The sequence below is a fragment of the Eubalaena glacialis genome, chromosome 9 (assembly GCF_028564815.1).
Source record: "Eubalaena glacialis isolate mEubGla1 chromosome 9, mEubGla1.1.hap2.+ XY, whole genome shotgun sequence".
In the NCBI taxonomy this organism is placed as follows: Eukaryota; Metazoa; Chordata; class Mammalia; order Artiodactyla; family Balaenidae; genus Eubalaena; species Eubalaena glacialis.
This window is the reverse complement of record NC_083724.1, coordinates 5,844,669-5,867,958: the sequence shown is the minus strand read 5'-3', so window position 1 is coordinate 5,867,958 and position 23,290 is coordinate 5,844,669. Positions and strand designations below refer to the sequence as shown.

General features: G+C 60.0%; 2 protein-coding genes across 7 annotated transcripts; one reads left to right on the top strand and one right to left on the bottom strand.

Annotated features, from left to right (window-relative positions):
* The first annotated feature begins 379 nt into the window (after nt 1-379).
* POMT1 (protein O-mannosyltransferase 1) lies at nt 380-20,478 on the top strand. 6 transcript variants are annotated; one of them, XR_009702052.1, is made up of 22 exons: nt 1,280-1,353; nt 2,129-2,280; nt 3,354-3,460; nt 3,634-3,684; nt 4,244-4,390; nt 5,172-5,283; nt 5,644-5,709; nt 5,795-5,888; nt 6,031-6,186; nt 6,985-7,115; nt 7,446-7,541; nt 8,640-8,732; nt 10,254-10,350; nt 11,761-11,853; nt 12,078-12,198; nt 12,513-12,610; nt 13,186-13,299; nt 14,016-14,142; nt 14,960-15,137; nt 15,812-16,566; nt 19,773-19,912; nt 20,150-20,478. XR_009702052.1 is itself a non-coding variant. In XM_061199724.1 (20 exons), exons 3-20 carry the CDS (start codon nt 3,394-3,396, stop codon nt 15,984-15,986), a joined length of 2,016 nt encoding a protein of 671 aa, XP_061055707.1. In that variant the 5' UTR covers nt 1,132-1,283; nt 2,129-2,489; nt 3,354-3,393; the 3' UTR covers nt 15,987-16,644. The 6 variants fall into 6 exon arrangements, 5 of the variants coding, with proteins under 5 accessions (XP_061055708.1, XP_061055707.1, XP_061055709.1 ...); XM_061199724.1 differs by lacking the exons at nt 19,773-19,912; nt 20,150-20,478 and having other exon boundaries at nt 1,132-1,283; nt 2,129-2,489; nt 15,812-16,644; XM_061199726.1 differs by lacking the exons at nt 19,773-19,912; nt 20,150-20,478 and having other exon boundaries at nt 1,172-1,346; nt 15,812-16,644.
* On the bottom strand, nt 16,641-22,772 carry UCK1 (uridine-cytidine kinase 1). The gene is made up of 8 exons (XM_061199727.1): nt 22,675-22,772; nt 22,197-22,582; nt 21,668-21,827; nt 20,725-20,821; nt 20,436-20,578; nt 20,251-20,345; nt 18,470-18,518; nt 16,641-17,903 (listed from the first exon to the last, which is right to left on the bottom strand). Exons 2-8 carry the CDS (start codon nt 22,503-22,505, stop codon nt 17,722-17,724), a joined length of 1,035 nt encoding a protein of 344 aa, XP_061055710.1. The 5' UTR covers nt 22,506-22,582; nt 22,675-22,772; the 3' UTR covers nt 16,641-17,721.
* Between the last annotated feature and the right edge of the window lie 518 nt (nt 22,773-23,290).

Below are 23,290 nucleotides of genomic sequence, written 5' to 3'. Positions count from 1 at the left end.
GCACTTGGGCTTGGAAAGAAGAGCAAGCCAGGTGTGGGCAGTGAAGGATGGAGAGCTTGGATTTGGGTTCAAGCGGTAGTTCTCGGTTCTGCAATCCACTAGCTGTGTGACCTTGGGAAGGACACTTCATTCAGAGTCACAATTTCCATAATTGTAAAACGTGGGTTGTAAACAGCTACGTCGTGGGATAGTGTGGATGCACAGAGGTCATGGGCAGCATCCAGCCCAGTGCCTGGTCCCAGGTAAGAATGTAGGAAACTTATAAATTATGCCCGAGTAAATTTAACACTTTCCAAAAGGAAACCCCGCCGGCTGATTCCGTCTGAGCCTCTCCACTGTGGAAGCAGGGGACCCAGGTAGGGCGCGGCCTGCAGCTCTCAGGGCCACACCCACCCCCTGGACTCCCTCCCTGCTCCTGAGGACCGGCGATCCACAGACCTCCAGGGGCCTGACCGCGAAGGAGCCCGAGGGCGCGCAGGATGGAGGCTCTGGATCCTCAAGACCAGACGGCCCCTGCTTTCGTATGAAAGACCACAGGCTGAGAGCCCGGGCCCAGGACGCCCTCCGGCCGCAGGCGCGGGTGAGCCCGCGCTCCCTCCCTCTCCACAACCCGGGTAAGTCAGAGTCAACCTGCACTGCGCTAATGCTGGGTGACGGACATGGGAAAACAGGAAAGAACCATAATTCCAGTTATTAAACCTGCAGTACCCTTCTGTCCAGGAGTATTAACTCCCATATAGACGAGGGGAGGAAGAAGGGGTGGGGCTGGGCAGCAGAGGTGCCTCCGTGCCGGTTAATCGCCCGGGTCACTCCCTTGACCTGGGGCCGTGTCCCGCTGCAGAGCAGGCTCGGCCGGGCCGCGCGGGCCGGAGGGTGGACCCTGCCCGCCTCCACCTGCGCGCGCGTCCGCGCCACACTGAGCGAAATGCCCATACGGTCCCACTGTGTCGTCTTAAAAAGGCAGCCGTGTGTCTAGTGTGCCCAGGAACCCTGGAGTACCCAGCCGTGAATCTCAGACTGCAGATGGTCCCCTGCACACCCTTCGAGTCCGGGTCTGGGCTCGCCCAGTGCGCAAGCGCGCCGCTCTCGCCCAGTGCGCACGCGCGCTGCACCCCCGGCGGGCCCCGCAGGCGCGGCGAATCAAGCGTCGAGCGGGCTAGTGGGCGGTGAAGAGTGCCGAGCGGCCCCGTCCCCAACGGTCGGCGCCCCAACCCCCGGCCCTCAGGCGTCCGAGGCGTGGCCCGGCGCGGGGAGCGGCTGTGAGGGGACTGGAAGAAACGCGAGTGCGTTTGGGGCGCCGGGGACCAGAGCCCAGGCGGAAGCGGGGGAGTCAGTGTGGAACGCGCGTGCGCGGTCTGTGGGGAACTGGGGCCGGGGGCGGCCGGTCTTGCCTGACCCGGGGGTGGGGCCGGGGCAGGTGTGCCCGGGGAAGGGGGCGCCCGAGGCAGGCGTGCCCGGGGAAAGAAGGGCGGCGCCCAGGAGCAGGTGAAACCTTCGGGAAAGATAGCGGCCTGCGGGAGAGAAAGGGGAGTGCCGGGAAGAGGAGTGGGGGCCTCCCAGGGCAGACAGGGTCTCTGGAGAGAAGGGGGTGCTCAGGGCAGATGTAGCTGCAGGGAGAGAAGCGGGCCTCCAGGGTAGATGTAGCCTTGACGATAGAAGGGGACCGCGGAAGGGCAGATGCAGCTTTGATGCGAGAAAGGCGGTGCCCAAGGCAGATGCAGCCTTAAGAAAAGTGGAGCCTCGGGGAGGAAACGGGGTGCCCAGTGCAGATGCGCCCTCGGGGTGAGAAAGCGGGCGCCCCGGGGACGGTGCTGGCTCGCGGCGGGAGGGGAGGGGAGGGGAGGGGAGGGAGGGGAGGGAGGGTCATGGCGCAGATGCGGAGGCTCTTGAGCCTCAGGGGGTGGAGGTCACCGCGCTGTGAGCTGGCCGCACTGCCCAGGTGGGGAGGGGCCAGGAGGCCGTCTCACTGACCGGAAGTGCCCAGCAGGTGTTGGTGGAGTGAGTGAATATTCGGTCCTTAGCTTCCCACCTCGGTTGACCGCTGGTGAAAGCAGGGTCCTGTCACAGCCTCTTTCGAGCCGTCGGGGGACACCTGTGTTCTGATGACAACTCTTCCCTGCGTTTCCAGGGCATCCTCCCCGGCCCGCTTTTCTACAAGATGTTGGGATTTTTGCAGCGCCCTGTGGTGGTGACAGCTGACATCAACTTGAATGTCGTGGCTCTGACCGCGGTGGGGTTGCTGAGCCGACTCTGGCAGCTTTCCTATCCAAGGGCCGTGGTGTAAGCCAAGCAACTCCATTCTGGGTGCATCGGAAGGAACTGTAATTTGTTCAGTGCTTTGGTGACAGGAAGTGCCTTTTTGAACAGCGTAAATGGGAGAGTAAAATTCCGGGCTTCCTGGTGATGGGTGTCTTTGGCAGTTAGAGGAGAGACCAGCTTGTCCCCAGGACAGCCCCTGCAGAGGCCACCTGTTTGGTCTTGCCCCGTAGGTCAGTAGTGGGTGCAGTAGCCTTGGGTGGGTGGAAGATTGAGGCATTTGGAAGTGAGTCCTCCCTGATACTAGAGAGTGTTCTTTGTCGTAATGGGAAATGATTGCTGTTATTGTTAAAGGTCTGTTCATTATCTGATTAACACATGTGTTCCTTTTCACTTAACTTTTTATTATGGCAAATGTCAAACAGATACAAACGTACAGAGAATGGTATATTCATCACCCAGCTTCACCAGTTACCAGCTCATAGCCAACCCCTTCCCTGCAGTGGATTTTTTTGAAGCACATCATAAACACTGTGTCTCATGTATAAACAATTCAGTATCTATCTCTAAAAGATCAGGATTCTTAAAAATCACGTGACCACAGTAGCATCATCACCCCTAACAAGTTGCCAGCAGTTCCTTAATGTCAGCGAAAGTCCCTGATTGAAAGAGGTTTGTTGCGGCTGGCGCCTGCGTGCCTCCCTTTTACACCTGTTTTGTTGGGTCACCAGGTCTGATTCCGACTCTTAGCTGCAGGCACGCTGGTGGACAGGCAGATTAGCTTTGCGTTCAGGAGGCCTTTTGGAGACTGGCTCACGGTACACCGTAAACCCAAACGTAGGGAGAGAAATAGAACCTGTGTCAGGAAAGCCTCCTGAATGCCCAGCTTTCGTGGGGCGTTTCCCTTCCTGTCCTTATGGATGTGTGATGCTGCACATGTGTCTTCACATTCGGGGACACCGTGTAGTTGGGGCAAAAGTCTGACCTTTGCTGGTCACTCTCCAAAGTCATTTGGAGACACAGGTGTACATTTATCCTCATGCCTTTTGTGTACGGTTAAGGTTTCTAGTTGACTATAACGTGGGTTTGCTTTGCAGTTTTGATGAAGTATATTATGGGCAGTACATCTCTTTTTACATGAAGCGGATCTTCTTTTTGGATGGCAGTGGACCACCGTTTGGCCACATGCTGCTGGCCTTGGGAGGTAGGATTCATTAGTAAGAGAGGTGGCCCTTTAACACTTATAGGTGAAGTTTCTTCAGGGCCGAAGCGGTGTCTTATTCTTTCTTTATTATTTTTCCCCTATTGACTGCCGCGGTTTGGTGCTTCAGAAATATTTACTGAACAGGATAGTTACTGATTAATCTTCTGTTTTAGGTTATTTAGGAGGATTTGATGGTAACTTTTTGTGGAACAGAATTGGAGCAGGTAAAATATCATTTTCGTTTCCCTTATTAACTTGCATGTATTAGAATGGAGAGGTCGTAGCTTTCGTAGGGATTAACGACTATGGTTTATTCATCTGCATCCAAAGTATGATAAATGTTTGGGTACAAGTGAAAGGTTTTCAAAAAGTCCGGTAAATTCCTTAGTGTTTAGTTACAGTAAGTATTTTATTCCTGGTTTTTGGTACGCATAGCATGCTCGCCATATGTGGCATCTGATTGCCGTTATCGTTTGTACGTATAAATGTTATGTGTTGCCACAATGTTTTTGGAAATAGGTGGGGTAAACTTATGAATAAGGATTAGCTCATTTCAGAGTCCTCAGCATCACTCCCGTACTTACTGAGAACTGGCCCTTGACCACACGGAGCTGCTTTCAAGGCCTCTGCCCGTGGCCTGCACACTCCGTCCCTGATGGGGCCCCCAGCCTTGCAGACTTGCGTTGTAGTCTGTGAGCATGGTAGTCTGTGTGGAAAGACACTGCAGTGTAGGGAGATGGTGTGTGCACAGTGCTCTCAGCCCCGCTGTGGCTGCTCTTCCAGAATACAGCACCAACGTGCCCGTGTGGTCCCTGCGCCTGCTGCCGGCCCTTGCAGGGGCCCTGTCGGTGCCCATGGCCTACCAGATCGTGTGGGAGCTCGGCTTCTCTCACTGTGCCGCCGTGGGGGCCGCTCTGCTGATTCTGATCGGTAAGGCCTGGTGGGGCGCAGGGAAGATCCCAGCGCCGGCCCTTGTTTTTGTCTGTGCGGCCCCGGAGGGCTCAGGGTTTAGTAGACGTGCCCCCTGCAGTGTCTGCTGCTCGCAGGACGGAAGGACGCACATCCAGTGTGTCCAGATTGGACTCTGGGAGTCACCCCACTCCCAGGCCGGGGGATTGTGGAGCTGTGTGTGCAGACTGTGACGTCATGGAGGTGCAGCCGTGTGTAGTGGGGCTGCCCCAAAGGATACTCCTACGCGCGCCTGCCGTGAGCACCTCCCCCTGCAGCCAAGTCTGTCCTTGAAGGAGATGATCCCCCGTACTCCCACCTCCCAGGCCTTGACCAGTGGAGATGGACTCAGGAATTAGTGGGTATTCCTCAGAAGGGATCTCTTGGCCCAGGTCTATGAACAAATGACATTAAGTCAGATGAAAATAAAAAGAATTCATGTCTGCTGAGTGACGACCCTAACTGGGCCCCTGTGCCCAGAGTGTTAGACCGTCCAGGCGGCCTGCAGAATCTGTATTTCTTTGCTCAGACGAGGAAAACGAAGGCTCAGGAAGGGCAGTGACTTCCCCAGAGTCCCCCAGGTCTCGGGAGGCTTGATTCACACCTCAGAATTGGCCTTCATGGTTCCGGGGCGTGTCCCCTTCCAGCCACCCTGAGCCCCAACTTGCCACCCTCACGCTCTGAGACGTTTGACAAGGGCCCTTTCTGGTGGACGTTTGCCCTTGCTGCCCAACACCTGACGCCCGTGTCATTTCCCCGACAGAGAACGCTCTGATCACTCAGTCAAGGCTGATGCTTTTGGAATCAGTGTTGATATTTTTCAATCTGTTGGCCGTGCTGTCTTACCTGAAGTTCTCCAACTCCCAGAAACACAGGTATGGAAAATGGGACGTGCTCTTCCTAGTTATTAAGAAAGAGGAGTCCGGGGGGTTGGTCGACCTGAGCAGGTCTGATACCTTTCCACGCAGGGGAGCTGCCCCAGGCACCTCGACTGGCTCTTGGCTGACTTTATAAATAATCCTCATCTTTCTATAACTCAAACTAACTGGAAAAATGGTCTGGCCAAAGAGGAAAATTCTATCAGGACTGGCTGCTCTCTGGGGAGACGAGGAGTCATTTCCTTGCACCTGGAGCTCGGTGCAGCGAGCTGACCCCGAGATCTCTGAGGAGGGCACCTTCTCTGGCCTTTGGGAGACATTCTGATCTCCCAGCTCGGCGTCTGTGCTTTGCTCCAGGCCCTTCTCTCCGAGCTGGTGGTTCTGGTTGCTGCTGACGGGTGTGGCCTGCTCCTGTGCCGTCGGGTGAGTTTGCTCCACGGGTCTGGGGCAGCAGCCATGTCCTCCGTGCGTGTCTCGTCTTAACTTTCTCCCTATTGTGTCCCTTCAGCACCAAGTATGTGGGTGTGTTCACATACCTACTGGTGCTCGGGGTTGCCGCTGCCCACGCCTGGCACCTGATAGGAGACCAGACGCTGTCAAATGTAGGTGCTAACGTCCTGGGCAGGGCGAGGCTGGCCCTGGGGGGTCGGGGGACAGGGAGCGCCTGCTGACAGGCCTCGGAGGGGGACAGGCCTGGGCCCGCCTTCCCCAAAGCGGGGGTGACGTCGCCTCCGTCTCTGGCAGGTCCGTGTGCTCTGTCACCTGCTGGCCCGAGCGGTGGCCCTGTTGGTCGTCCCGGTCCTCGTGTACCTGCTCTTCTTCTATGTGCACCTGCTGCTGCTCTGCCGCTCCGGGCCCCACGACCAGATCATGTCCAGTGCTTTCCAGGCCAGCTTGGAGGTAAAAGTGACGCCCAGCCATCCTAGAAAGAAGGCCACACTAGACTCGGAGTTTTCTTACGAAACACCACCAAGTGGGCCTTAGAGGAAAAGCCAAATCGAGAAGTGAGGCATCGCTTCACTGCTACTACGCGAATTCTGAACCTGCTGACGGTGTAGGAGGGAACGAGGGGTCCGCTGTCTGCAGTGTGACCTGCTGGGCAGGTGCCAGGCTGCACAGGACAAACGCGACTCTGGCATTCGCTCAAGTAACTTTGCAAAAATAATAAAATGCTCCAATTGCGGTGTCAGCGATGTAGACTCTGAAGTCGGACAGACCTGCTCTTAAGGGCCGGCTCTGCCGACAGCCAGTTCTGTGTGTTTGGGCAAATCTCTTCCCTCACCCAAATCCCAGAGTTAGACGGACATAATTGCTCTTATCACGGGATGCCTGTAAGAAATAAATAAGGACGAATGGGGGGAATTCCCTGGTGGTCCAGTGGTTAGGACTCGGCGCTTTCACTGCTGGGGCCTGGGTTCAACCCCTAGTCGGAGAGCCAAGATCCTGCAAGCCGCTAGGACGAGCGGGGAGGGGCTAGGTGAGCACCTGGCCCAGGGCAGCCTCCAGTCGGTGGTTATACAGCGTAACATGTCAGGATTATATCACATGCAGTCGTAGCTAATTGTGAGATACAATGATAACTGCCCCCACCCGGAATACACCCCGGCTGGAGAAAGGGCTGTCAGAGGGGCTGGCGTAGGTGTCACGCTCTCGCTTTCTCTCTCCCTCTCACCGGCCACCCCTTTGCTCCTGTCTCAGGGGGGGCTGGCGCGGATCACGCAAGGCCAGCCCCTGGAGGTGGCCTACGGTTCCCAGGTCACTCTGAAGAACGTCTTTGGCCAACCCGTGCCCTGCTGGCTTCATTCCCACCAGAGCACCTACCCCATGATGTAAGGAAAGTGACGTTTTTAATTCGAAGGTTATAACGTGTTTTGTTTTTTCACATTTTTGCTGTTACCAACTCTCACTTTATGTGAATAAGTTTGCGAGACAAAAAAGAAACTGAGCTCTCAGATCCTGATTATCGACGAGACTCGTTATTTCTGCGTGTAAAACCACTAGAGGGACTGGCGCTGCCTGGGCTCACATCTTCAGCCCCGCTGGGACATGAATGGATCTGGACAGCTCGCTGGGTGGCGTCTGTAGGGACCTTGGTGGGGGGGAGGGGGAGGCCGCGGGCCCCTTGGTGCCCCACCCGCAGATGCACCCTCTTCTTGCAGATACGAGAATGGCCGCGGCAGCTCCCACCAGCAGCAGGTGACCTGCTACCCCTTCAAGGATGTCAACAACTGGTGGATTGTAAAGGACCCCGGGAGGTGAGTACAGGTCCGGGGACGCCTCGCCTCGGTCCCGGCCTCCTCTCTGTCCACGCTCTGTCCGCGAAGCCTTGGGACCGGCTCTGTGCCGGGCAGCCCGCGGTCCAGGACTTATGGGCCCAGCACCTCCTCTGGGTGTTTCCAGGCGTGTCCCGACTCTCCCCCACCCCGTGGTCTGCCCCCACTCGCCGCCACCCTGCAGACGCCCGTCTCCCTGCCGTCATCCCCACCTCCAGCCCCAGCCAGTCCTGTTGGTTCTGCCGTCAGGGTGTCCGTCTCCCCCATCGGTCTGTTTCCACGCCTGCCTCCCCCATACCCCACAGCCCCCCAGGTGTCAGGTCAGGCTCCTGCTCAAACCCCTCCCTGAGCTCTGAGCTCCACGGCCCTTAGAACAGATCCAGTCCCCGGCTGGTCTGCAGGGCCGCGCCCTCCGGCTCCAGCCCCGCTCCCCTCGCAGCGCTCACCCTGCCCCGCATTTCGCAGGAAGGCAGGCTCCTGCCGCAGGCTCTGCACCGCTGTCCCCGCAGCCTGGAAGGGTCCCACCGGGGCCATCTTACTCAGCACCTGAAAGTCAGCTCCTCTGGGACGCTGCCTGGCCGCCTCCCAGGCTCCCCGCCTTTCCCCCGTCAGCATCCCGTTGGCTTCCGCATGTCCGCTGTCCGGCTGCCCACATGTTTGCTCCCTGGTTCCCACTCAGTGCAGTAATTTGAGGGTGGTGGCCATGTCCGTCTGGCTCCGCCAGATGCTCAGCTCCCAGCCGCGGGGCAGGGTCTAATAGGCCCTTGGTCCACTTTCACTGAGCGAACGTGGAGCCACAGTCTGTCTGTTAGAAGGATTTCGGGGCAGGTGCGGGCATTCGTAGCAAGTACGGCACAGCTGCCGTCAGTGTGAAGGTGGCTACTAGTGGGGCCACGCCAGGAAGCTTGGAAAGTGACCTGAGGTCTCAGAAGAGAGTTAAATAAAACGTACGCGCTGTGTTTTCACACGCGTTCACCTCGTACAAGGAAGCCGGTGACCGGGCGGCTGTGCGATTCCACGTTGCCTGAGCGAGGACCGGGGCCCCTGCCGCCCCGTGAGCACAGCCGCACTTTCTTCCAGGCACCAGCTGGTGGTGAACGACCCCCCGAGACCTGTGCGGCACGGCGACATCGTGCAGCTGGTGCACGGCATGACCACCCGCCTCCTCAACACGTGAGTCCCCTCCTCTGTTCAGAGCAAAGCGTGACCGCTGCTGTGCGTCACCGCCTCTGGCCTGGCTCTGCCCTCGATGTTGGGGGGCAGGGGACCCCTAGTGGTGGTCGCAGGGTAGGGGGAGAGCCTTAGTGATCTGAGTGGGACGGCAGCCTCTCACCCGTCCTGCAGGGGGGGCCGGGGTGACGAGGAGAGTCCTGCCTGGAATGAAGTGTGGGCGCCCTTGCAGATGGGGGACCCGCAGAAAGGAGAAGTGAGTTCAGGAAGGATCTCAGCTGGGGGATGGAGTCAGGAACCCTCCCTGGCTTGACCTCTGGGCAGCCTCCACATATTGACGGGCCCAGGCCGCCTCTGCTGTCCTTCCACCCGGCCTCTCGGGTCATCTCGTGGGTCTCAGTGACCCCACACTCGCGCCCCAGCCCCGGCCTCCCCGCTGGATGCCTGGGCTCTCTGCCTCCCCTTCTGCTTCCCGGGGAAGGAGCCGGTTGCTTAGTCCTCATCCTCTTCCCCCACCCCTGTAGTGGCTGTGTCGGGAAATCCACGAAGGTCGCTTCCTTCTCTCTGCACTCCCAGCCCCGCCCAGGCCCCGTTCCCTTTGTCCTGTGATGCTGGGAACCCCCCTGCCTGCCCCCTTCTGCACACGGCCGGCCACGGCTCCCTCTGAAAAACACACACTCTACTCCCTGACCTCACGTCTCTGCGGAGGTCCCTCCAGCGACTCCCAGTGTGACTGTCACACTCAGAATCACACCCCACCCCTCCCCTGGCTGCAGGCCCCCCGGGACCTGGCCCCGTGACTCCAGTCACCCTGGCCCCCCACTACCCCCAAAATGACCACATGCAGCCCCCCTGGGGCCTTCACTTGCTCTGTCTGCCTGGAATGTTCTTCAACTCAGATCCCCCCACGCACACACCCCACCCCGTGGCCCAGTCGCTCACTTTATTCAGGTGTCAGCTGAGATGGCCCCGCAGCAAAAGCATTGCTGTGTGCTGTGCCTGCCCTGGTTGGGTGTCATTCGTAGCAGTCACAGGGCCTGCGCTCGTGACTGACTTCCTGCTCGCTTCAGGGTCCCCACGTCCTCTGCGGGGCCTCGCGCAGAGTCTGGTGAAGCGCGGTTTCCTAGTGCGTGGGCGAGGAGAGCTGGGGTTTCTGGGCGTGTTGTTCTCCGACAGTAGTCGTGGCGCCCCAGCCATTTCCGAGCCCTGACCTCAGGTTGCTGCCGGCTGGCCGGGTGAGCTCCCGGGCTCAGCTCGTCCTCTGAAAGGGGGATGACAGGCCCCACGGTTTAGGTGGGTGTCTGCCAGGTTCCCCCAGAGATGTGATGACTGCAGAGTCTCTGCCCTTTCGTGTTTGATTTATCGCCCAGCTCCTAGGTGCTGCGTCCTTGGAGTGGCAACCGTGGTGCTTGAAGGCTGAGCTGGCTTTGTTTCCTGAAAAGCGGTTTTTTTCCCGTAAAAGCACAGTGAGCACCTTTCAGAGGAGCTCGGGAAGCCCCTCAGCAGCGCTGTTTGGTTTTCCAGGCACGACGTCGCGGCCCCCCTGAGCCCTCACTCCCAGGAGGTGTCCTGCTACATCGACTACAACGTCTCCATGCCTGCCCAGAACCTCTGGAGGCTGGTGAGTCTAACCCCAGCGACCATGCGCGCTGGCAGCACAGCCCGTTCCAAGCCGCCCCTTAGGACAAGTGACTGCCTGTTCTACGGAAAGGGGAAATTGGGTAGCTTTTTCTATCAGAGGAAGGAGCTTATGGTACGATGGATGGGTGGGCACTCCGTATGGGGCTCACATGGCACTGCTGGCAGAGGGTCCCTCCCACTGTTTGGCCTCCAAACCAGCGCCCTGAGCACACTGGGAGCCTCTTTTGTCAACCCTCGCCCGGGATTAAGAAGGGTTTCCCTGGGGACAGGCAGGGCCATCTGGGGGTTGATTCCTGGCACTGCCCTCCTGGGCCCTGGGCCTGTGGTCAGGCAGTGCCCTGGGCAACGTGGCAGGAGGAAGGTTCTGTCACTGGGCCGTTGGACCGTCTGAAGTCAGGGACACGCGTGAGAAGTGCAGCGGCGGTGCAGTGGCTGCACTGGGCTAACCTCCGGGGGAGCCGGGCTCCGCTTCAGCCGCCACGGGCTGCACGCCAGTAGCACCGGCCCCCCGCTGGGTTCTCGATGGTGTGAGGCCAGACGCTGCTGGCCCTCAGCGAAGCCAGGGGCCGGGGAGGCCGCCTCTGTCTTTGTGCACGGCGGGGCCTGGCGCTCTGCGCTGCACGCAGCTGTCTGTGCAGCTGCCTCTGTCCCCTCCCTCAATGCTCCTCTGATGTGAGTCGTTGCACCAGCTCCTTATCACCAGGATTCTCCTGAAGGCCCCGCCCACTCCCCTTGCTGCTAAGGCCCATTGCCGATCCTTTCCTGCTCCTCAGCCCCTCTGGTGGCACTTTGAGCCCCACACGCCCCCGTTTCCAGGAACTGAAGCTCCGGGAACAGGCAGAGAGGACGGCTGACCGGAGGGTCAGGCCCGGCCCGGCCTCCTCATCCTGTCCACACTTAGCCCCTCGGGTTCTTTCTTGTCAGTAGCTACATGACCTCCCGGGGTCGTCGCCAGGCTCCAGTAAGTTAAATACGGCAGCGCCAAGCTCTTCAGACGTTAGTTTTCTATTACCCAGCGTCAGGAGTACCCTCTAAGGGCATCTTTTCAGGGACAGTCTCTGACCTTCCTTTGCACCATCTTTGCGCGCCATCAGGCGTTGCAGAAGCTCAAGGGTGAGCATCCGTCTTTAAGTCCCCACTGAGAAGGCTGCCCCGTGCAGTCTCTGGAGGAGGGCAGTGTCCCCCTCCCCCTGACCACCCCCCTCCAGCACCTTGCACAGGCGTCAGCAATAAAGTTGATGGCACCGTCCGGGATCAGCCGTCGGCTCCCCTTGGGGGACTGTCCCCTCGTATCAGACCAAGTCAGTCTCACTGTGGTGACTGGTCTTCATTTTTACATTTAAGGAAATTTGAAAAAGAGTGAAATAACGGACCAGACCTGCTTTTACAGGACATTGTGAACAGAGAGTCGGACACGGACGTCTGGAAGACCATCTTGTCGGAGGTCCGGTTCGTGCACGTGAACACCTCAGCCATCCTCAAGGTCAGTGACGCCGCCTCACACGGTCCTGCCAGGTGGGACAGGATGAAGTGTTGCGGGAGTGGTGAGGGCCCTCTGTAACTGCTCAGAACCGAACCCCATCGTGACGCTCCCCAGAGGAGAGCCGGCCGCCCTTGTCAGCTGCTGGCCAAGTGACCGGGGGTGGGGCCCCCCGGGCCAGGCTGAGCCGGGCCCTCCCTCACACCCTCCCCACTTCGCTTCGCCAGCTGAGCGGGGCGCCCCTCCCGGACTGGGGTTTTCGGCAGCTGGAGGTGGTCGGGGAGAAGCTGTCCCGGGGCTACCACGGGAGCACCGTGTGGAACGTGGAGGAGCACCGCTACGGCAGGAGTGAGCCCCGGCCCCCGATGGAGGGGACCGCGTGCGCTCCAGGCTCCACTGCAGACCCTCTCCCTCCCCCTGTAGCTGAAGCGGTGATAGGACTCGGGTGGGGGCGGGTGTCCCTGGAAGGCAGGGCAAGCCGAGCTTTCTGACTCGAAAGATGCTGAGCGGGTGGGTGGACCGTGTACGGTGGGGAAAACCACGTGGAGTGGCGCAGTCTGACTGAGTCCCGGCGGGTTGTTCGAAAAGCAGCTGGCAGCTGCCACTGGGAGCTCCCTGACCTGGTTCTGCTCGTGTCTTCTGGGTTCCGGCGCGCCTGCCAGGCCAGGAGCAGAAGGAAAGGGAGCTGGAGCTGCGCTCCCCTACGCAGACGGACGCCAGCAGGAACCTCAGCTTCATGGCCAGATTCTCAGAGCTGCAGGTGACGGGCGGGCGGAGCGGTGGGCGACCTTGCGCACTGGGTGCTGGCTCCTCGCCAGGGAAGGCACTGCAGTCTGTAGAACTCCCACCTGCCCACTGTCAGCCTTTAAACGGGGACCTGACTCGGCAGGGAGGGAGCATTTCCCTCTGTTCACTCTAAGTGACATGCCTGGCACTGTCGGTCCCCTGCCTCCTGGCTGTCCTGCCTTGTGGCTTTGCCGGCAGGAACAGTCAGGAGCCAAGGAGACTGCGCAGCAGAGTGGCCCTGCACACAGGTCAGGGCAGAACGGGCCACGGTCAACACGGTGCAGCCCCAGAGAACTCAGGGTCCCAAATCTAAAAGCACCCTTAGTGCCCAGTCCCGTCCCTTAAACAGACGAGGCGACCGGAGCCCAGGGGTGGGCGCCTCCTGGGCTCATCAGCCCGGTGCGCTGCCTCTGTGGCATGATCCAAATGAACTTGAGGTCGGACGCCCACGTGAGAGGGGCAGCAGTTTACTCTGCCCCCTGGCAGATCCCTGAGCGATGAAGGTGGCTGGCTGTCCGTGTGACTCCCAGCGGCCTCTGCTTTCCGCAGTGGCGGATGCTGACGGTGAGAAGCGATGATTCCGAACACAAATACAGCTCCACGCCGCTGGACTGGGTCACGCTAGACACCAACATCGCCTACTGGCTGCACCCCAGGACCAGCGTAAGCAGAGCGTCTGTGCGGCAGAGCTGCCCCGCGCCTGAGAGTTCCGTGATGTTAAGAGCAGCCGTTGCATCCGACCAAGTCCCAGCCTTCCTGCGCTCCCCTAACAAAAGCCTGGGACTTGTTTTTAGTGCTCTGGCAGCTCGAGGCCAGAGCTCCCCTGAGATGCCAAGGAGTCGGGTCCTAGCTTGTCCACAGGTCGAGGGAAACCAGGCTTGGTGGCTGTGGTGGGAGCGCATGGCTCCCCTTCTCTGGCAGATGTGGTTTTTAAAATAGCCCTGCTTGATTTCCCGCATGGCACGTGGCGTCTGGGCCGGTCAGTGCTCTGTTTCCCTGTACATCGTCTCTCTTCCACCTGGGAGAGCAAACGCAGCACGTAGCGGGTGCCCAGTAATTACCCGCTGAGGGGGGGTATGTGCTCAAGATGCTCGCCGTCTTCCTCCCCCCCGGAAGTGGGGGGCCACGGCTCGCTGAGAAGCGGGGTCTGAGATGAGCGGGTCCTCAGCGCCCTGCAGCTCTGCATCAGCCCCCCTGGGAGCAGCTCTGCTGTCAGAAGAGAATCCCGTTTACTCCCGGTTCTCAGTTTCAGCTTACAGAGCTGAGCGCCTTCGCACGCCCGTCCCGGCAGCGAGGGCGGAGGGCGTGGTGGGTGCCCGGGTCTGCTCTGGGCTGTGGCGTCCTGGCTGAGGTGACAGGGTCTCTCTGTGCGCCCGCAGGCACAGATCCACCTGCTTGGAAACATCGTGATCTGGGCCTCGGCCAGCCTTGCCACCCTGGTGTACGCCCTGCTCTTGGCCTGGTACCTGCTCAGACGCCGAAGAAGAGTCTGCGACCTCCCTGAGGGTCCGTGCAGCCGCCCACACGCGTCTCACGCCCCCTCCTTCTGGTTCTGACGGGAGCTCCTTGCGCTTCGGGTGTCAGCCCAGCCGCACCAGCAAGCAGGGCCTTGAGGCCACCTCTTTGTTTCTGCCTCGAGGGAACTTCTGCCTCTTCCCCAGAGACAGAATGTTGCAGTCCAGTCCCCGCATCGCCTTCAAGGCTTCTCCGGGGACGTGCAGGTGTCGGGCAGGAATTGCTTCCTGACCCCAGGACACCCTGGAAGTGGCTGATGGGACAGAGGCGCCAGCGGGCACTTAGTCAAGGGTGGTGGTTTGCAAGGACAGAGACCCCCTTCAAACCATCCTGAAACAGGAAAGGAGCAAACACCCAGGGCAGGGCAGGGCCCCGAAGGCCGTCAGGAGCAGGGAGGCGCCTTCTCTGGGCTCAGCTCCAAGCTGGTCATTCTCTCCACCGACTCCCGGCTCTCCTGGGCGGGTGCACGGGTCCAGCCCCTCCACTGCTCCCTGAGGAGTGAGACCCAGGTCGGAATCTCCGGGTGAGCCAAGGCCAGCGGGGAGTCGGTAATAAGCTGGGCCTGGCCCCCGGGAAGCTGGCATTTCTCAGGAAGGGGACGGTAGTGCCAGCAGGAAGCTACAGGAGGTTCTTAGGACACAGTCTGTCCTTCCTCCAGAAATGTGGGAAGGCTGGGAGGGGACACAGAGAAATCAGGAGCTGGAGCTCGCGTGTACCTTGCGGATGAGGAGGCCAGCCTGCTGGACCGCCGGGAGCTTCCCAGCTGGAGCCGTCGGCAGCGCTGGCTCGAGATGACCTTTTCCCGCAGATTGCTGGCTGCGCTGGGCGCTGGCCGGGGCTCTGTGCGCCGGGGGCTGGGCCGTGAACTACGTGCCCTTCTTCGTGATGGAGAAGACGCTGTTCCTCTACCACTACCTGCCGGCGCTCGCCTTCCAGATCCTCCTGCTCCCTGTGGTCTTGGAGCACGTCAGCGGCCGCCTGTGCAGGTACCGGGCCCTGGCAGCCACGCCCCCCGGGGGTCCGGGTCCAGGGGAGTCTTGAATGGCGATTCCAGTGTGATGCAGATGGGGTTAGGGTCACACAAGAGGCACAGGCGAGGCTCTACAGGGGTTCAGGGGATGAAGCTAACTGAGGCTGGTGGGAGAGGAAGGTGGCTGAGGTGCGCGGGAAATGGGGAAGGCCCTTTGGGCCTGGAGCACACCAGGAGCAAAGAAAAGGAAGGGGAAACATGGGGCGTGTCCCGGAGCAGCCAGTGGTTAGTGGCCGGATTGCGTGGTGCGTGGTAGAGATAAACCAGGAAGCTTTGTAAACCGGAGCGAGTTCTGGAAGCCAGGGCAGAGGGCGGCCCTCTCTCTTTGGTCCCCAGGAGCCTGGTAGTACGTCAGGAGGGCTGCACTGTGCTCATGGGGGGCTCGGGGGCAGTACTCCGGCACCCGACCTTAGATGGAGCAGAAACTGTGGAATTCTGGAAGCAGAGCAAGTGAGGAGGGTGGGGCTTAGCGCCTCGGGCGGGACGTGGTGAGGGCTGGTGGTCAGGCAGGGGGTGCCTGGAGGAAGGAGGGGCCGGGGTAGGTGACCACGTGGGCGACGGATGCCCAGAGGACATCGTGGTGGTGAGGGGTCGGCCTCCCCACGCCCGTGCTCTGCCCTGGGCCGGCAGGTCCCAGCTCCAGAGGAGCTTCTTCAGCGCGCTGGTCGTGGCGTGGTTTGCCTCTGCCTGTCATGTGTCCAACACGCTGCGCCCGCTAACCTACGGGGATAGGTCACTCTCACCCAGCGAACTCAAGGCCCTTCGCTGGAAAGACAGCTGGGATATCCTGATCCGGAAATACTAGCAGGACACAGACACAGTGACGGACGGCAGGGCCGGGTCAGGACAAAGTAGAACCGTCTTTTTTGAGCATGTTCACTTCTGACAACGCAGAGTGGCTCTGAGCTTGGTGGAGACTCAGGCTCGGCAGGGATTCTGTTCTGGTTTCGTTGTTGAAACAGTCCTCTGATGAGCACCTCGTTTTGAGCAAAGTCTGTTTTTCCCGGACCGTAAAGAACAACGCCCTCCATGTCTGCTGACTCCTGAGAGCCCCGTGAGCTAGCTGAGTGTGCAGCGGCTGGCACGGGGCTCCTGCTGGCCTGGATGACGGCAGGGAGGGGCCGGTTCGGGTCGAAGCAGACGAGGCCCCGGTCTCGCTGTCAGAGGCTGGTGGTGGGCTTTGGCTGACTGGCCCGCTGACCTGCTGACCCAGCGAGGCCGTGGGGCATCACCCTCATGGGTCAGTGGCACACGAGCTACTGGGACGCCGGCCTGAGGAGGTTGTGGAAGGCTGGCCGTTCCTCCTCACCATCGCTGACTCTTCAACCGCTGCCCAGAGAGCCTGCTGCGGGGTGCGTGCGCGACTAGCCTCTTCAGCCGTCAAGGTTTGTGTCATCCGTACATTTCCTTGTCCTGATTTTGCCTTTTCTCAATGTAATTAAAAAGGGACAAATTGACATTCATATTTGGTATTATTTATTGGCTCTCCCCGAAAGGGCACAGTAAGTTTGACAAAACTTTCACAGTCATCAGAAACCAGCCACCGTGCTCAGCTGAGCCCAACTGACGTCTCTGTGTAACTACAGTTAGAACTTGACAGCTGGTGGCTTTTACAGAAACAGCCACGTGGGAGGGAGGACAAACGAGGACAAGACCATGACTGTTGGTGAGGCACAGATGCTGCGTGAGCGCAGGGGACTGGCCACCTTTGGGCCGCGGCATCTGCTCACACCTCTCTGGTCCACACACGCCTTGACTGGAGGTGACGTGCCCTTGACCTGGCCGAGGGCGACACCAGGAAAGACCTGTCCAGACAGCAGCCTGGGCTCAGGGGCCCTGAGTAGGACTGCATGAGGACACTGTGCCCGCCAGAAGGCAGACCCCCAAGCAGGCAGACTCAGGCTGGGCAAGCAGGGGCCCCGCCTGTGTGTTTGGTGCTGGTTAAGGAAAAGCTTGCACCCCAGGGCTCCCTCCTGGCTCTGCCTTCAGAGCACAGGCCGGAAGGAAGGAAGCCTCTCTATGGCCCCTCGTGTACCAGGTCAGTGTGTACCAGGAGCACGACCCCGCTGGTGGGTCATGAAATTGGGTTACTAGGTCACAGCGAGCATGGCGTCAGGAGACAGACTACAACAGAAAACATGTGGTTGTATAACACATAAAAAGGAAGAGTGTTACCTCTTCACACTTTTCAGTTACACGTGTGTGAACCAGATCATACTAGTCTCTCTTGCTGTGGGTTCACCGTCAAAATCACAGCGTCCGGGCTATTTCTTCAACGTTCCCCAAAATATGTGACTTGCTCGCCACACGTCCTGTGGCGTTTCTCAGTAACTAAAGAGACCTTTAAGCCTCTGTAATGTGAGGAAGCGGGTGGAAAGGTCAGGGCTGCCCGCAGACATCCTGTCAGACCCAGTCTGAGTAACGCGTCCAGGTTTCCCGAATTAGCGAGGGACGCCTGGACTCCAGCACCACCCGGCCACGGTTGTGTGTTTAGGGGCGGGAGGGCATCTGGACCCGCCGGGAGCTGCGCACCCCACTCCTCAGTGGGGCCTGCTGCTGGACTCCAGGTGCGACCGTTTGCCAGAGGTCAGCACCCTGGGGTGGTCTCCCGGCTCAGGGAACGTCCTCTTGTAGCTGCGCCCGTTAGACCCTCCGCGATGCCACTTGCAGACGTCGCCGTTGAGGATGTCCTGGATGTGCTGCACGATGAGGTTGATGGCCACTGCAGCAGAGACAGACACAGCTGGGTCAGCTGCCCCACTCTCCATCACGACACGCCGGGAGGGCTGCCCGCCCAGCGCCGACCTGGCGTTACTGGTGAAGCACACGGCTTTCCTCCCTGAGGCATCTGTGTGGCGCTGAGTCTCAGCAGACAGACAAGTGCACGCTGGGGCCTGAGCACAGTAAAACCTACCTGGCTCGGTCGGCGAGGGTTTCTGCTAACGAGCCCTGGTTAGTTAACGAGGGTTAACTGCTAACCCTGCTAACGAGCCCTGGTTAGTTAACCAGGGTTAACTGCTAACCCTGCTAACGAGTGACTCCCTGTCAGTTTTCCATATATTTTTTTTTCCCACCAGCTTCCCTGAGATATAATTGACATAATGCATTGTGTCAGTTTAAGGTGTACAATGTGTTAAATGTTTTTCTAAGTGCATTTGAAACCTGTGCCACAGATGTACACAGACAGGCCTCACGCGCTGGGGGTGTCTCAGTGACCACGACAGGATGGGCAGTGCCTGCTTCATGGTCCTGGGAGGAGTGGGGTCAGCCGGCAGGCCTGGTCCTTACCCATATTGTCAACCCCTCGAGGGATTATCACATCAGCATACTTCTTTGTCTGCAAGGCGAGAAAAGGAAAGTCTCATAAGGATCTGTCCCCCAGATGATTTCAGCTTGCTTGGGGCTAGATGCAGGGAAGCAAGCCCAGGCCCGTCATGGAAGATGGGGGGGCAGGGATTCGAGGTTATTTGTCAACCAGGTGAGAGACGGTGACCCCAGAAGTGAGGGAAGGTGAGCTGAGGCAGCCGAGGAAGAAACAGTGCTTGTCTCCCGGCGTCTCTGAGATGCTTGTCTCTCATGAGCACTGCTGTAGGGGCCAGTTCTCTGTGCTGACCGCCTGGTTCTCTGGGCCGAGTGAAGAGGGGCACCCTCCCACTACACACAGGGTTCTTGACCCTGTGACAGCAGGGCCGCGCTGCACGCGAGGACCTGCTCCTCTTCCTTCCCCGCCCCTCATCTGCTCCCACGCCGAGGAACTCACTCCCTGTTGGGCACCCTGTGGCACCACCGAGGAGGGACCCCCCAGCTGCTGAGGGGGCCGAATCTGAAGCAGCGGAGGGAGGCAAGGGAGGAAACGGTCTGGGCCAAGAGACAGACCTGCAGACCGCTGACTGTAGCCAGCATATAGATTTGGGCCAAGGAGGCCTGTCACACAGATTAGCCACGGGGGCGGGCGGGACCAAGTCCTGGGGCAGCCGTGTCTGCAGGCAGTGGAGACCCACGGGAGACGTGAGCGTGAGAGGGCCAGGGCTGCCTCCCATGGGGCTGTGGACAGTGGGCTACGGGGGGGCAGGAGGGGTGGAGCCCAGCAAAGAGCTGAGAAAGGTCTTCCCTTTGGGGATGCGGGGGACACGGCCAGCTTAGTCAACTCGCTGTGTGGCTACAGGTAAAGGGGAGGGAGAGATGGAGGCTCAGGCCCAGAGCGGTCCTGCTTCCACCCAGGGGCACCCGGTCACATTTGGAGTCCAGAGTTTTACTGTAAACGACCTACTTTGCCAAATGTCTTTCTGTAAATAAGAGAGACTGCAAAACAGTCAACTTACTTCTCTGATCACTTTCCAGAGACTTCAGAGAACATGAATGTAAAATAAAAAATGTTTTCTTGAAATAGCAGAAACAGAACTCCTCCGTCCTGTTTATCTAAAGCAGGAATCCTGGTTCTAATTCCTTTGTGCCTCATTTTTCCTTTTAAGAAGCAAAATATTGTTCAATTCCCCTTTAAATCCTTACGCAAGTCCTATCTAGTGACAGTGAAGACTGTGAGATGGAGGAAGAGACAGATGGCCACAAACAGTGAATTCCTCCTCTATAGGCCAGCCGGACTTTCCAGTGCCAGCCAAAGGCAGCCCAGAGAAACACGGCATGGATGAAGTTTCTAAGCACCTACTGTGTGCCAGACACCACTTTGGCAGCCAACAGACAAAAATTCCTGCCCCTGTGGAGCCTACTGTTGTAAGGGGTGGGGAGGAAATGCACAGTGTGGGTCAGGGGAGAAGCAGCGCCCTGGAGAAATGCAGACAGAGAGGCCAGGAGGGAGGCGGTGCCGGTGCCAGGGGTGAAGCCTGGTGGGGTGGGGGGGGAGGAGGAGGCAGTGGGGAAGGGGTGATGGGAAGAACAGAGGACACATTCACAGCTAAGAACGGCTCCTCGGGAACGTGGTTACAAGGAGCTAATTCTCCATTTATACAGCAGACCACGTCCATCCATGGCTTGGCTCTCACAGAACGGGGCACCGGGGGTCCTTCTGAAAAGGGAGAAAGGGAGGTCCCCAAGCAAGCGGAAGGCGGTACCGGCAGGCAGAACTCCTCGAAGGCCGGCTTGACGAAGGTGGTGTACTGCGTCAGGATCTGCTCCAGGTCCCGGCCGCGGTGCACGTCCCGGAGAACTGTGGCGACAGGAGCAGGGTGGGGACCTTCAGACCCCCGGGACCCGGGGCCGGGCCGGCCAGGGGCAGCGAGGCCCGCGTCCGCCTTACCTCTTCGCGACAGCCTGACGTCAGAGTCGGTGTCCACAAAGAGTCGCAGGTGGAACATGTCCCGGATCTCCTGGCTGTAGAAAACCAGGATGCCCTCGAACAGGACCACATCTGCGGGGTAGACCACCGTGGTCTCCGCTAACCTGTAGGGTGCGACCAGGAAGGGGCCCTGCGGTCAGCTTCAGTCCCCGGGGGTGGACTCCGTGCTGGGGACAGATCCTGGTGGCGGGGGGGTGTCCTCACCAGCCCCCAGCGCACAGCCCTCTCCTCCCAGGAGCCACCTGCTCACCTTGAGTGGGTCACAAAATCATAGATTGGGACCTCGACTGTTTTGCCCTCCACAATGTTTTTCAGAGTCCTGTGCATCAAATCGTTATCAAAAGCATCTGCAGGGATGGAACAAAAGGCAAGACAAGCCCGTGTCCTGGTGCTGGGGACCGCAGGGAACTCGCTCTGCCTTGGGGCCAGCACAGCTGGGTGCTGGTGCTACCAATGACCCTAAGGAACAGCTGTACAGTTTACGTTTGCAGGGCCCTCTGCAAACCACAGAATGGACCTGTCCTCGCTGCCCTCGGGCAATGCCACCACCCAGGGATCAGCCAGCCCTGGGAGGTAGGTGGGCTAGGCGTCTGCTTCTATGTCTGGGAAATAACACAGACTGACGCTTCTCGGACCTTCTTCCCATGTGTCCCCTGGAAAGGAATGAAGGTGGGAGCCAGCCACTGGATGGGATCTTCTGGTAGCAGCAGGGAGGGGCAGCCTGGCTGTTCCCCCTCACCCACCCCATCTCCACCTGTTCCCCAGCCCCCGACCAGACCAGGAAATGGAGCTTCAAGGCCTCTGGTTCTTGTTTACCCACTGCTTCCACTGCTGGCCTCTCGAGGACTCTGCCCTAGGGCAGGTGGCGGAATGAAAGGCCACAGTGGACGTGGTCTGTGCAGAGGACCCTTAACGTGGGAAGATGCATGGCTTTCTCCGTGACCATAGTCGTGGCAGAACGGTGGTCCTGAAGGCCGTTTTGAGGCGCAGACTCCCTGACTGGCTCCAGGGGAGCCTGGAGCTCCGGCAGGGCCACCCAGGGCCCAGAGAGCGCGGGAAAGACGCTCCACCGCGGGTTATCTGCGTGATTTCATGGAACCGCTTAGGTCTCTCCCTATCCAGGTCCAACCCTGGACCCAGTCTCCATGGTCTGCCCTCCTCCCCCACTCCCTCCCCACCCTCAGGGTCTCTACCTGGATGGTCGAAATTGTACTGTCCCTTCAAGGCCTTGGCCTTCTGTTCCGTGGTCAGAACCTTATAGAACCTGTCTTGGCTCAGGATGACCAACTTCCGCTGCCGGTGGTCTACTTCATTCTGTCCCAGCAGCTCCATGATCTTCTCGCACACAGTTGACTGGAAACACACAAACAGGATCCCCGCCTGGAGACGCTCACCCTGACCCACGAGCTCCGAGGGACTGCCAGGCCGGCCAGTGATGGGTGGGGCTGCGCTTGGCGGGAAGGCCTCGGGGCACTGGCAGGGGCAGCGCGGACCTGGAGGCCACGAGAGGCCAGGCCAGCGGGAGGCTTGCGGGGGGCCCCGAGGTCCAGCGCCCCGCTCCCCGCCTGCGCCCCGGCCTAAGCTTGGCCAGCCGTGGCCGCAGCCCACGCCCGGGAGGGGGCACCTCGGCAGCCAGGGGCTGGGGTCTCTCTCTGGACGGAGACCGGAGTCCCAGGGGGTCGGGGTGACACTCAGGCCCCGCCGCGCCGCCGAGCCCCTTACCTTGCCGCTCGCGGTACCGCCGCTCACCCCGATCAAGAAGGGCCGCTGGTGAGGACGGTCGGCCTCGTGCACGGCGCCCTCGCAGTCGCCGCCTACAGCCGAAGCCATCTCCAGCGCCGCTCGCCCGCATCGGCTTCCTAGCTCACGCAGCCTCCCCCAAACCTGCCGGCCCGCCCCCGCGCAAAGATCGGAGACGCCCCCCACGGAGCCCCACTTCCGGGAGGCGCGCGGCGCGGTGGGAGGGGGGCTGCGGGCGCGCGCGGGGCACCGCGAGAGTTGTAGTCCCTGGCGTCCGAGGGCGCCGCGCATGCGTGGGCGGGGCCGATGCTCCGGGAGGCTGCGGAGGCAGCTGGACTGGCTGCGGCGACGCACGGTTTTTGTTTTTGCTGCGAAGGACAGAAGCAACTCAATATCGCTACTGGCTGCAGGAGTCTCCAGACGCCGGGCGGCCTCCGGGGAAGGTTCCCTCCAGCCACACCTCCGCTGCCTGGGGCCGTCGGAATGATCCCCGGGGACTGCAGGGCCGGGGTGGGGACGTGGGCCAGCGCCCGCACCGGCAAGTGAGACTACTGAGCCCTGTGACCTGGGTCGGAAGTTAGAACGGGTTCTGCCTCCTCGCGTGCGGTCACCCCGAGAGCGTGCTGTCACCTATGCACCTGCCCCTCGTGCTCCGCCCCTGCCTCCACCTCCCGGCTCCGACGCCTCTTGCCTGGGCACAACCTTAGCGCCGCCTCGGCTCACCCCCACTCCAGCCCAGCCTCCACGCTGGCCACCCGAGTTTCCTGACACTGCCCTGATCGTGTCACCCACCCACTCCCCCGCTAGAGCCTTCAGTGCTGCCTCCAGCACAAGTTCCTGGCCTCCTCAACCTTCCCAGTACGTGGTGGGCAGAAGTCATGGAATGACTTTTTAGACTCAGCACTAGACAGGCTGTGAGCCAACAAGACAGAGACCGTGTCTGCTGGATTCCACCTGTACCCCCAGTACCTGGCACAGAGAAGGCAAACACCAGCCTGTTCCAACCTATGTTCCCCCAAGGCATCAGGTCTCTCTTTGCAGGTCTAGCTCCTAATGCATTGTGAGCACTCCATGAA

Bases quoted from the DNA above. Each gene is read 5' to 3' on its own strand.
- UCK1 (XM_061199727.1), bottom strand. From the start codon at position 22,505: ATGCGCGGCGCCCTCGGACGCCAGGGACTACAACTCTCGCGGTGCCCC. The intron at 21,828-22,196 runs GTAAGGGGCTCG...GTGTGTTTCCAG, and splicing joins GCGGTACCGCGAGCGGCAAG to TCAACTGTGTGCGAGAAGAT. The intron at 17,904-18,469 runs GTAAGGACCAGG...TCTCTGCTGCAG, and splicing joins TCGAGGGGTTGACAATATGG to TGGCCATCAACCTCATCGTG.
- POMT1 (XM_061199726.1), top strand. From the start codon at position 2,159: ATGTTGGGATTTTTGCAGCGCCCTGTGGTGGTGACAGCTGACATCAAC. The intron at 2,281-3,353 runs GTAAGCCAAGCA...TTTGCTTTGCAG, and splicing joins TCCTATCCAAGGGCCGTGGT to TTTTGATGAAGTATATTATG. The intron at 6,187-6,984 runs GTAAAAGTGACG...CTCCTGTCTCAG, and splicing joins CTTTCCAGGCCAGCTTGGAG to GGGGGGCTGGCGCGGATCAC.